Raw genomic sequence first — 13,564 nt, 5'->3', positions numbered from 1 at the left:
CTCTCATGCAGGCCAGAGTGGAGCCTTACCATACAGTCGACGAAGTGAAATCAGTGGGTCAAAGCATATGAATATTCACAAAGTACTTGATTCTTATTCTTAAGTATCTTTCCAAAAGGGTTCTAATAGTTTCTGCCACCAGCAAATTCAGATTCAGATTGTCCAGAGAGCATTTTTCTAGAATGCTTTGTCTTAGGAAATACTTTTTCACCCCAAAAGCAAAGTCCAGCCTAGGTACCATCATTGATGACTCAAAAGCTTGGCTGATCCTTGGAGACAAATTTTATCCCAGCTCCTCTGTGTTCCATGCCACTTTGAACATGCTCTCACCAAGCACTTCCCACATAGGCTGAGATAATCATTACATGTTTGTCTCCCTAACCCAACTGAGAGCCAGGTGGCGGGCACACAGTAGGTACTCAATGCATACTTATGAAGCATTTGAGTTTTGAAGAAAGGGAGTGTGTATTTATGTATCAGGGTTTCTTTTTAAAAATTTTTACTCATTTTTAGAGAGAGAGAAAGAGAGAGCGAGAGAGAGCAAGAGAAGGAGCAGAGCGAGAGAGAGCAAGAGAAGGAGCAGAGCGAGAGAGAGCAAGAGGAGGAGCAGAGCAAGAAGGAAAGGGACAAGTTGACTGCACTGAGCGTGAAGCCTGACACAGCCCGAGCCCACTACCCTGAGATCATGACCTGAACTGAAACCAAGAGTCGGATGCTCAACTCCCCAGCTCAACAGACTGAGCCACCCAGGTGCTCCTGTATCAGGGTTTCTGTCATGCTGTCTGGCACACAGTAAGTGACAATTACTAACTCAATGGATATAAACCTGAGATTTGATTTACTTCAGAGCCTGCCAGGGAAGAAAGAACTCACTAGCAGGACACATCCTTTCAATTCTTTGGGCCTCAATCCTTCATTTAAGACATATAAATGTTTACATGTGCCAGGACCTATAATGGGTAATAAGGAATGACATAATGCTGAAAGCATCTTCTGGAGCAGGTGTCCTGTACACAATAAGCAACCAGAGAAAAGTCCCCATTGAAGTATGAACAGAACTCACATGGATGCCCAAAGGAGAAACCACCCAAAGAAGCGAGGGGTGGAGGTGGTCTTCATAGAGGAGCAGCCTTGGAGCTAGAACATAATGCAGTGAGTCACACTGTGCCCCCTGAAAGATATGTCCAAGTCCTAGCTCTGGTATCTGTGAATGTGACTTTATTCAGCCATAGGGTCATTGAAAATGTAAATAAGTTACATAACTCATTCAGTACCTCCGCAGCTCTGTGGGAAGGGATCACTCCTCTTGTTAATAGAGAAGCAAATGCAAGTCAGAGCAGTAATGGACTTGCCCAAGGTCATCTGCCTATACACATGGGGTGCCCTTGACCCTTCAGCCCTACTGTCAGGTTCAGAGTCTGGGTTTCTCTCCCTCACAGTCTCATTCCCTGTGTCCCACCACTTGGGGGGTTTAGGTCAGAGGTTTCGTTCATTTGTTGATGAATTCTACTGGTCATCAGATGAGACCCAAACTGGGAGCCAGGCTACTTACTGCCCATTCTTTAACTAAAGCCAATAGAGCCACTGAATGGGAAAATCTTGGCCCTTCCCTTCTTTTACCTACAATGCCACTATATGAATGACAAGCCCCCGTTGCCAAAGACATGGGATAAGCAGCCCAGTCTTATTTCGACACTTGGCAGTCTCTACTCCTACCGCTTAGACAAATTTGATTTGCCAATTAACTGGGATTGACCAATGAAAAGCATCATCCCAGCCTCATTCTGCAAGCAATTTTCTGTGAAAGACACATAGGCAATTTCCCAAAATTATCAGGGTTAAAATAGTTTATCTTTACAGAATTCAGGAAGCATAAATGTAAGTGAGTCTATTTACCAAAAATAAATTGTTTTAAACTATAAACACACAAGCATTCCAAACAAAGGGCACACATTCTATATCAATTCATGCAACCTGAACTGGAAACTGCTGCTGTTCCCACAAGAAAATAAGCAACTTGTCAGGGAATACCAAGAATTCAAGGAGGGGGAGGCTGAATATTGTTGGTTAAAATATAATTTTATTTCCATGTGCAAGCAAATGTCAAAGACTTTTGCTTTTCTATGAGAGTTAGCCACATGATTTTTTTCCTTCATAAAAAGTTGGTTAATGGACAGATTTTACATGTAAATATGAGTGAAGGACTGGGCTCCCATGGTTCACCAGTACAGAGGCAGTGAGAGCCTGGTGATTGGGGTGGCCACCTACTGTTTGCTCCTGGGTAGTTACTTTTCTGCATGAGACATAGTAGTCTCACCTGTAAAATGGGGCTGACCATGGGACCCACGTCAATTGCCCGTTGGGATTAGGAAAAGTCATACCTGCAATGCACTTACTTAAAACATCCAGGCACATGCAAAGCACTCAGAAAGTGTTGATGGCCATCACAGGCATAGTGTCCTACAAGCATGCTGATTTTTGTTTGGTAACTTTCAATTACATGCTCCAAATATGGGGACCACCCCACTACATCTTAAAGCCTTAATGCTAACTGTGTGTAAATATGAACCAGGCTCAGTTCCAAGTCCCGCCCTGGAAAGGACCCATGTTTTCATCTTGTTCCCACCCAAAGACACAAAATGTCAAAAATCTCATGAGCATGTGACTTTTTACAGGTTAATATTTTTTTTCAGGTTAATATTTTAAAATGAAATTGTCACAATCAGGCAAAAAAAAAGAAATCAAAGGCATTCAAATTGGCAAAGAAGAAGTCAAACTCTCCCTCTTCGCAGATGATACTGTACACAGAAAATCCAAAAGACTCCACCCCAAGATTGCTAGAACTCAAACAGCAATTTGGTAGTGTGGGAGGATACAAAATCAATGCCCAGAAATCAGCGGCATTTCTATACACTAAAAATAAGACTGAAGAAAGAGAAATTAAGGAGTCAATCCCATTTACAATTGCACCCAAAAGCATAAGATACCTAGGAATAAACCTAACCAAAGAGGTAAAGAATCTATATCCTAAAAACTACAGAACACTTCTGAAAAAAACTGAGGAAGACACAAAGAGATGGAAAAATATTCCATGCTCATGGATTGGAAGAATAATATTGTGAAAATGGCAATGCTGCCCAGGGCAATTTACACATTTAATGCAATCCCTATCAAAATACCATGGACTTTCTTCAGAGAGTTGGAACAAATAATCTTAAGATTTGTGTGGAATCAGAAAAGACCCCGAATAGACAGGGGAATATTAAAAAAGAAAACCATAGCTGGGGGCATCACAATGCCAGATTTCAAGTTGTACTACAAAGCTGTGGTCATCAAGACAGTGTGGAACTGGCACAAAAACAGACACATAGATCAATGGAACAGAATAGAGAACCCAGAAATGGGCCCTCAACTCTATAGTCAACTAATATTCGACAAAGCAGGAAAGACTATCCAGAGGAGAAAAAAAAAACAGTCTCTTCAATAAATGGTGCTGGGAAAATTGGACAGCCACATGCAGAAGAACAAAACTAGACCATTCTCTTACACCATACACAAAGAAACTCAAAATGGATAAAAGATCTAAATGTGAGACAAGAATCCATCAGAATCCTAGAAGAGTACACAGGCAACACCCTTTTTGAACTCAGCCACATTAACTTCTTGCAAGATACATCTATGAAGGCAAGGGAAACAAAAACAAAAATGAATTATTGGGATTTAATCAAGATAAAAAGCTTCTGTACAGCAAAAGAAACGGTCAACAAAACTAAAAGACACCCTACAGAATGGGAGAAGATATCTGCAAATAACGTATCAGATAAAGGGCTAGTATCCAAGATCTATAAAGAACTTATTAAACTCAACAGCCAAGAAACAAACAATTCAGTCATGAAATGGGCAAAAGACATGAACAGAAATCTCACAGAGGAAGAATAGACATGGCCAACAAGCACATGAGAAAATGCTCCGCATCACTTGCCATCAGGGAAATACAAATCAAAACCACAATGAGATATCACCTCACACCAGTGAGAATGGTGAAAATTAACAAGGCAGGAATCAACAAATGTTGGAGAGGATGTGGAGAAAGGGGAACCTTCCTGCACTGTTGATGGGAATGTGAACTGGTGCAGCCACTCTGGAAAACTGTGTGGAGGTTCCTCAAAGAGTTAAAAATAGACCTGCCCAACGATCCAGCAATTGCACTGCTGGGGATTTACCCCAAAGATACAGATGCAGTGAAACACCAGGACACCTGCATCACGATGTTTCTAGCAGCAATGTCCACAATAGCCAAACTGTGGAAGGAGCCTCGGTGTCCATCGAAAGATGAATGGATAAAGAAGATGTGGTCTACGTATACAATGGAATATTACTCAGCCATCAGAAACGACAAATACCCACCATTTGCTTCGACGTGGATGGAACTGGAGGGTATTATGCTGAGTGAAGTAAGTCAATCGGAGAAGGACAAACATTATATGGTCTTATTCACTTGGGGAATATAAAAATTAGTGAAAGGGAATAAAGCAGAAAGGAGAGAAAATGAGTGAAAATATCAGTAAGGGTGACAAAACATGAGAGACACCTAACTCTGGGAAAGGAACAAGGGGTAGTGGAAAGGCAGGTGGGCGGGGGTTGGGGTGACTGGGTGATGGGCACTGAGGGGGGCACTTGGTGAGATGAGCACTGGGTGTTATGCTATATGTTGGCAAATTGAACTCCAATAAAAAAAATGAAATTGGGGGATCCCTGGGTCGCGCAGCGGTTTGGCGCCTGCCTTTGGCCCAGGGCGCGATCCTGGAGACCCGGGATCGAATCCCACGTTGGGCTCCCGGTGCATGGAGCCTGCTTCTCCCTCTGCCTGTGTCTCTGCCTCTCTCTCTCTCTCTCTCTCTCTATGTGACTATCATAAATAAATAAAATAAAAAAAAATGAAATTGTCTGTGGCAAACACTAATAATGAAAGAGGAAGTCTGAAGCATGTGCTTTAAATCAGTGAAAATGCTCACAATAATGGGAGAACTGTCACTTTTTTTTCCACACACACATTTCCTTGAACCTTTTGAACTTTATAGCATACACATATTATTTATTAAAAATAAGATCTGGGGGCGCCTGGGTGGTTCAGTCAGTTAAGCATCTGTCTTCAGCTCAGGTCATGGTCCCAGGGTCCTGAGATTGGGCTCCCTGCTGAGAAGGGAGCCTCTTTCTCCCTCTTCCTCTGCCACTCCCCCTGCTTGTGCTCTCTCTCTCTCCAAGAAAAAAAAAATCTTTTAAAAAAATAAAAAATGAGATCTGTATTTAACCCTATATTCCAGAGCAAAAAAATAAATAAATAAAAATAAAAAACAAAAAAAAAGGATTCACTATTTTCTCAATGTATTCAAGAAACTGACAAAAAATGATAGAATTTATATAAATCAGTTTGTATACTTTCAGGCAATCTGTAGCAAAAAGGCTTGCTTGCTGCCTAGATAATGCTAGTTTAAGTAAAGAAAGGAGCTTGCAAGTGTTAAACTAGCAGGATTAAACTATTCTAGGTCCTAAAGATTAAAAGGTTTTTCCCAAAGGAAAAAGGTTACAAAAAAATCATTCCTGACAAAAATTTGACAGTAAGCAAATACTCTGTCAAGGCTGAGTACGTTCAGCCCACAACTCCAAGGCAAAGCTGGAGAAGTTTCTCCTGCACCTAAGGAGACTCCTGCCTCCACTGGAAGGATGATTGTGGATTTGATGAGGTGAGCCGTCACTGGGACCACGAAGCTTTGAGACTGTGCATAAATTTACATGTGGGGCAAAATTGGGGCCAGAAGCACAGGGAAGCACAGAACAGCAAGGCATGCTTCACGAAGAGAGCTTCCCAAGGGGGTAAAAGACACCTTCCTGGGGGGTTCAGGCATCTTCAGAGCAAAATCATAGAAATAACCCCACTGGTTCAGTTTCTCCAAAAGAAGCTTTTATTGAAAATGTTGTCACAAAGCCACTGATGAGCATTTAGATCACTGCTCAGTTCAAAAAAAGTAAAACAGTTGCCCTTTATAGGCTCATATTTTATGACTGTATCTAAAACTGTAAAGGGGGACAGGGCTCCTGGTGGCCTGACCCTCACTTGAGCCATGAGCTCCCTTCAAATCAGCTCACTTTCCCCAAATAGATGGACATGATGCAACAGCATCTGTCACAGACTAAGGAGACTCCAAGAAGGTATTATTGCTCTTTCCTCTTTCTTTTAGATGAAAGGTAAAGTATTATTTTATGTATGAAAAGAACCATGACTACATAATGGAGTGGAATGAAAAACATCAAGACCTTTTTCACATCAAACATGAGATTTCAAAGGAACTTCATGTCTGCGGCACGTGTCTTTGGGCCCCAGCAGAGACTTTTTTTTTTAAAGGTTTATTTATTTTAGGGAGAGAGAAAGAGAGCTCATGTGCATGAGCAGAGAAAGGGGCAGAGGGAGAGGGAGAGAAAGTATCCCAAGCAGACTCCCTGCTGAGCATGGAGCCCGACCTGGGGCTCAATATCACGACCCCAAAGTCATAACCTGGGCCAAAACCAAGAGTTGGCACATCAGCCAACAGAGGCACCCAGGCACCCAGTAGAGACTTTTAGAAGGCTGGCTCCTCAGATGTCAAGGGACATATAGGTAGAAAAGTTACAGGAAGCAGTGCAAGGGACGGATATTGACTTATTGAATGTGAACTTGTATTTGTAAGTAATTTCAAGTAAGGCTGTCTTTCCTTCCTTTCTTCATTGCTTCTTCTTCATTTTTCAGCACATGGTCATGGAGCATCTGCTACATGCCAGGCAGTCTACTGAGTGTTGAAAAGCTGAAGATGAGCAAAGTAGCATAGAGGCCTGCCCTCAGGACATGTGCAGACAAGCAGGTTTATCTTCTCGCTACCTAGAGACAATGATAAAGGCCTCAATCTCCCAAATGGGATCACATGCCAGGAAGGAAATGGACAAAGTGCTCAGGGAGAGGAAGGGTGGCTCTGGGATAGGAACTTTGCCTAGATAAAAGGCAGTCAGGGACGCCCTCTGAAGAAGTGGGCTTCTGGTCCTTTCCTGGCTCTGTCTAGGGCTTAGCTGGACAGGACATTAGCTGGGCAGGACGTAACCTTAGCTTGTCTTTTGCATTTGGGAAGGTGGCAAGGTGTGGTGGAGAGAGCCATATTCCAACTCAATAACACTTCCACTGCTTATGAACAGCAAGACTTCAGGCTAGGGCTTAAGCACCAGAAGCTTCACACACCAATGAAATAACAGCCTTCCTTGGGGTGGTTGTAAGGAGTCGAGAGACCCACATGTGCTTATCTTTGTGCTCATATTTGCATACACAGTCTCATCAGCGCTTTGTAAACACTTCAATGCAATCTGAACAATAAGGTCTTGGTGGTGATCAGCCGGGGATCTGGGGTCAGAGTGTCTTGGTTTGAAACCTGGTTCCATGATCCCCAGTGGTGGCCCAAGGGGCAAATCACTCAATGTCTCTGCAAGATGGAAATAGTTATAGTACTGAGCCCATTTTATTGATGTGAGGATTAAATGAGATGGTATTTGCAAGTGGTATATGTATGTATGTGTGTATATGTGCTGACACGTAAGAGTTTAATAAACCTGATTTCTTGTCATTGTTGTTACTCATTTGATTTCCCATGACCTGATCCTACTAGATACCTAGATTAGTGAGCCTGTCCTGGCTCATAACCTCTCTTGGGAAGTGCCTCCAGGGCCTTCAGAAAGGTCACCCTCACTTCGCAACTGGACTATGTCGCTCCCAAGCTTCAGCACATCTATGGTTGACACCAGCGTGCTCCCTCCCAGCCTGAGCCATGCAGGCTCTACACACCCAGTCCTCTCACATCAGGAGGCTTCTGCCCAGCATCTCCTGCATTCCTCTTCCCTGGGCTAATCCCTCCTTATCCCACAAATCACTACGAGTCGAGTCGAGTGTCCCAGGGGAAGCCTTCCCAGCCTCTTCTATGCCCCCTTCCCCATTTCCACCTCAGTCTGGCCTGGGTACCCTCCTCAGGCTTATCCAGCCAGAGTGTGGAATCCTCATCCCGGATTGCAATAATTCGACCCCTAGAATGGTTGCCTCTTCCACCTGGGAAAGCTGCTCAGGTGTAGGCACCATATCCTATCCATCATTTTCTTCCCAGAGGCTGGAGCACCTCCTGGTTGGAAGAATAAAAGGCCAACTCAAATGCTCTAAAAAGTGGATCTCTAATTGCTGTAAAACAATGATTTATTTTGAACACACAGTGATATTTCCTCACTTGGGCACTTTCAAATTCAAGGGTTATACTCTGAAATACCTTGTACTTTTCTATAGATCTATAACACCATCCTCAATGGATGGAGATTTGTCACTATCAAGTAAGCATATAAAAAAGATTAAGGGTGCCTGGATGGCCCAGTTGGTTAAGCATCCAACTCCTGACTTCAGCTCAGTTCATAATCTCAGGGTCCTGGGATCGAGCCCTACATCTGGCTCTGCATTCGGTGTGGAGTCTGCTTGAGGATTCTCTCTCTCCCTCTGTCCCTCCTCTTGCTTGCACTGTCTCATAAATAAATAAATAAATAAATAAATAAATAAATAAATAAATAAATAAATATTTTTTAAAAAAGATTAAATAGCAGGTTTCAAAGTCCATTCTCCAGGCAAAGAAAAGATGTGTGCTACAAAATACCAGGCAGACTGCCCTGTGCATAGCCTACTGTATTGAGCACAGAGCCTGACAAGGGGGCTTGATCTCATAATCCTGAGATCATGACTTGAAACCAGGAGTCAGAGGCTTAACCGACTGCATCTCCCAGGCACCCCTCCAGTGTGGCTACTTTCAAAAAAAGCAACATTCATTTATGTGTATAAAATATAGCATGGGTAGTTCTGGCACATAAGAAGTGGGAGATTTATAAATTCGTCTGTTGAGTTAACACAACACAATGCACAGCATTATCATATATGCCTATGCACAGTGTGTATGACACATAATTTCAAGTCTGAACACACAGACACATTGAACAAGTGATTTATTGAACTATATGGGAGGGAAAGAAGCTGACTCAAACCTCTGCCAAGTCTACCATTTTAGAAATGGTAAGATAATCCCACTTAGCAGGTTTTTAACAATTTCTCTAAGTTGTTGGCTAGCTCCTTGTCTCCAGGGTAGATCTGAAATCTGAGGACAGACAACCTCACGGAGTGACTTAGAAACATTTGCTGAAGTAAAAAAGTGGTTCCAACTGTCACGCTCTTATGTGACAGTTCCAATTTCTGCCTGGCCTATCCCTGGCTCTGCTCTGAGAAGTTGGCATCCATCGCACCCAGGTCCACATGACTCGATGTCTGGGGGAAATTAGGCAGATTGATCATCTCTTGCACACTAGTGCAGAAACGGCTGTGATAATTCATGAGTGACATTCGTATAACAGATTGGGAAAGAACTTGCTCCTTTAAGCACCTACAAAAAAGCCCAGCTGGCCCACAGAGGCTACTCTGGCATGGGATGACCTTCCTCAACAAACATAGCACAGTGCTTGCAAACACAGAGTCTGGAGTGGCTGTGTGCAATGGCTATGAGCAACCAAGTGCATGAACAACGCATCCTCAGCGAACACTCTCTGCATTGCGCTGAACAACCCCTTCACTACTCCATACGACTATCACTGCTACAACTTCCTCTTCCTTCTTCTTGCTATTATTCATTGTGTTATGTTTGTTGTTTGTATTAAAATTATACATGGAAATAATTCAAAGGATCAACACTTCTGCAAGTTTTGTTACAATACAGCAACAATCCCAATCCCTTTCTTCCCATCTCTCCCTCTCCATCCATCCATCTCGTTCAGGTGACAATTTTGGTATGTTTAGTTCCTTCTCTAGCAATGAGAGAGACTACTTTTGCACTTCAGGCTCCATCTGTTGGCCTTCCACCGCGGAAGATGAGGATGTAGCAGTCTCTCGTCCCCGCAACCCCCAAGAGACACACGCATCCTTGCATCCTGCCGTTCCCCAATGGACTATTGTATTCTTGGTTAGATCGACTCTCAGGGCTGCAGTGATTATGATTATGCTCTACAGAGCTGGTTCATGTTGTAAGCTGACGTCCTGTACAACATTTCCATTCCCTGGAGTTAATAATAACTGTTATTTTTTGTTGAGCTTTTTTCTAAACTTCTCATTTATTCAACTTCAGATTATTCACCAGCTAAATAACTTCCTCTCAAGGCATCCAGATGCATCAGGAGTGCCACCTGCCCATGCTTCCCGAAGTCTGTCCCAGTGTCTTCTGATCCACTCAATCAGCACTGGTCAGGGTCTACACTGTGGGCACAGCCGACATCCTTGAACCTCCCTTCCTCACCATCCTGGAGATTCCTTACACCTCTCTCCTCTGCTAGAGCTCCACTTCATCTTCCGTCTCATTCTCATTCTTGACTTGGTCCTTCATTTTCATGGAGTCCACCTCTTTTTCTGATAGTTACTTGAGACAAGGTGAACATGAGGTACGTTTTTTGGAGACCTTGAACTTGTGAAAACATGCACCCTCATGCTTGATTGACTGGTGTGTCTCCACTGCCTTCTAGCGCTTGATGAACCCTAAACAACCCAATTCCTCTACCTTTATATCCTGCCACTCTTGTTCAGAAGCTTATGGGATCTGAAGTTTGTTTTGATGGGCATCTCTTTCTGGTCCCTGCACTGTGTCCCTTAAATCTGGAAACTCATGTGTTTCTGGTCCCAGAGATATTCTGTATTTATTTATTGATGATTTCTCTTGCTATGGTTTCTCTCTTCTCTCTCTCTCTTCAGATATTGGAGTTACTTGATTTGCTCTCTCATTTTCTTAGGTCTTTTCTCATATTTTCTATTTGTCTTTCTGTTTTACTATATGAGGAATGTCAACTTTGTCTTCTAACACATCTTTTGAGTTTTTCATTTCTACCGTCATATTTTTAACTTGTAAGAGCTCTGATGTTTGTCCTCTGAATTTTAAATAAACATGATGTTCCTTATTTTATAATTGCAAAAATCTTTCTGTGAAATACTGATCATAGTTATCTGCATATTTTCTTCTCCTTGCATAGTGTCCGTTCATTCCAAGTTCTTTTTTTTTTTTTTCCTCTTTCCATTTGATTGTTTGGACCTCACTGTTTGTGCCAGAAGATTTTTTGGGATATCTGATAACCTTTGGTTGTTGGTAACCTAGGTGGCAGCTAAAGGCAAGTGAGTAGGGCTTGTTGGTTGTGGACTACACGGTAAGGGGTGGTGGGGAAGCTGTGATGTCACAGTATCTTGTCTTGGCTCATCTCCACTGAAGTCACATCCTCACTGAAATCACAGTGTCCTGCCTGGAGGAAGGCATCAATGTACCACTCTCAGAGTCAGCTGGAATGGGGGGAAGCTGTGTATTTTAGCATCTGGTTGGTGTAGTATTTTCAGCACAGTGTCCCAAGTCGGCTTGATGTCCTTCAATGTAGACACTTGCTATTGTACCATCTCTAGGGAGCAAATCTTAGTCTTCTGCTGGGGTAAACTTACTCAGATTATTCAGCCATCGAGTTATTCACAGTGGGCAAGCAGCTCTGGGTTCTCAGGACTTCCTAAAAGGCTTTCAAACCTTACTTTAGTCTCTTTTTAGCCTCTCGTCCTCCTTCCATAGATGCTGATTACTGTCAATTCTTGCACCTTTGGGAGATTCTTCAGCATCCATCAGTGTTCACCCCAGTGACAGTCTGGAATTTACATTCTTGGATGCTAATCATTCACTGCTCTCCCTCTTCTCTCAGATCCCTTCATGTTTCTGTAGTTTCCTCTTTAGTCTTCCCCATCCTTGAAGTTTGTCATTTTTCAAATGTTCTTGTTGTTTTATTGGAGTTTCAGGAGGAACAAACTAGGGGTGTGTGTGTATGTGTGTGTGTGTGTGTGTGTGTGTGTGTGTGTGTGTGTGTGCCTGATCTACCATCTTTACCTAGAGGGTCAAAACTTTCTTTACCATGTCTTCCAAAACTGCTTAAGTTAGAAGGAGAGCAGCTAGACACAGTGCAAGACCCCCAGATGAACAAATCTGGAACCACTCATGCCAGCCTCCTCCTCTAGGAAGAGCAAGAAGACTTTGTTCGTGATACCATTGCCTTCCAAAGCCACTCCCTGGTCTCCTGACTCTGTAGACAAACTCACTTTGCCTGCTTGGCTGGAGTGACAGAGCCGTGCACAGGCAGGGAGAAGCCAAGGCCCCGAGGAAGCCGCAGAAACTGAGCTTATATCCAAAGCCCAGAGTCAGCAGTGAAGGTTCCCAAGAGAAAGAATCTTCTACAAGGCACAGCACTGATTTCAAAGTATGGAAAAGAAGAGTAGATCCCCTCATGCTCCCAACTAATGCCATGTGACCTTTCTAACCTGAGACTGGAGGGACAGAACATTCCAGACTTCCAAAGTCACACTGGAAGAGCGAAGCCAAGGCCAACCACCAGCCATATCTCTCCACAGTGGGGTGTTCCCCCTCAGATGCAGTGACAAGGGAGTGGGCTGTCTGTGGAGAATGTAAGAGCAGTAATCTGTTGTTCTGTTTATTAGTTCCATGTGTTGCCACTTCTAAGAAATGTCAGCAAGAGAATGCCCTGCACTGCCCCAGACTGCTCCCACCCCGTGCTGCTGCCCAGTGGGCCACCATCCCCAGGCACCCCTCCAGCAGCCCAGTCACCTGTGGATGATATGGAACCTCTGCAGATACTCCAGGGCCAGCGCCAGCTCACAGATGTACAGCTTTACCGCCCCCTCGGTGAAATGGACGTTCTGCTGCAGGTGGTAGCGTAGATCCCCACCCAGGAGCAAGTCCACCACCATGAACATGTCTTCCTCGTCTTGGAAGGAGTACCTATGGGCACAGAGGGACAGAGAAGGTGAGGGATGGAGATACTCCAACATCCTCAAGATCCATGCTCCCATTTTACAGAAGAGCAATCTGAGACTCAGAGAGAAGCATGGGTGCCCCCAAAGTCACAGGGCTCTATCAACAGGCTCTGGTCAGCCAATGGCATTTTAACCAATACTAGACACTAGCATATGACTTTGTTTTTATTTTTTTAATAAATGATTTTTAAAATTTAAATCCCAGCTGGTTAACATACAGCATAATATTAGTTTCAGGTGTATAATATGGCAGCTCAACACTTCCATACAGCACTGAGTACTCATTCTGACAAGTGCTTTCCTTAACCCATTATCTCTCATGCACTCCCTCCCCCGCCCACCTCCTCTCTGTAACCAGTTTGTTCTCTAGAGTTAAGTCTGTTTCTTGGTTTATCTCTATCTCTACTTTCTGCCCCCTGCATGATTTTCTTTTTGTTTCTTAAATTCCACACATAAAGGAGATCATATGGTATCTGCCTTTCTCTGACTGACTTATGTCACTTAGCCTAATACACTCTAGCTCTATCCATGGTATTGCAAATGGCAAGACTTCATTCTTTTTTATGGCTGAATAATACTTCATTGTGTTTATTCCATTGTCTTTAGTACCTGCTTTAATTGGGTGTTTTCAGG

The 13,564-nt window shown here is 43.3% G+C and overlaps 1 protein-coding gene across 2 annotated transcripts in view; it reads right to left on the bottom strand.

Annotated features, from left to right (window-relative positions):
- STK32B (serine/threonine kinase 32B) overlaps nucleotides 1-13,564 on the bottom strand; it is a 387,142-nt gene that overhangs the window by 115,922 nt on the left and 257,656 nt on the right. For both annotated transcript variants that reach the window (XM_077878608.1, XM_077878617.1), the window contains exon 4: nucleotides 12,723-12,896. In XM_077878608.1, the coding sequence (XP_077734734.1) occupies nucleotides 12,723-12,896 (174 nt within the window). The remainder of the gene's footprint in view (nucleotides 1-12,722; nucleotides 12,897-13,564) is intronic.

The sequence above is a fragment of the Canis aureus genome, chromosome 2 (assembly GCF_053574225.1).
Source record: "Canis aureus isolate CA01 chromosome 2, VMU_Caureus_v.1.0, whole genome shotgun sequence".
In the NCBI taxonomy this organism is placed as follows: domain Eukaryota; kingdom Metazoa; phylum Chordata; class Mammalia; order Carnivora; family Canidae; genus Canis; species Canis aureus.
The sequence above is the reverse complement of the archived record's forward strand: the minus strand, read 5'-3'. Positions and strand labels throughout refer to the sequence as shown.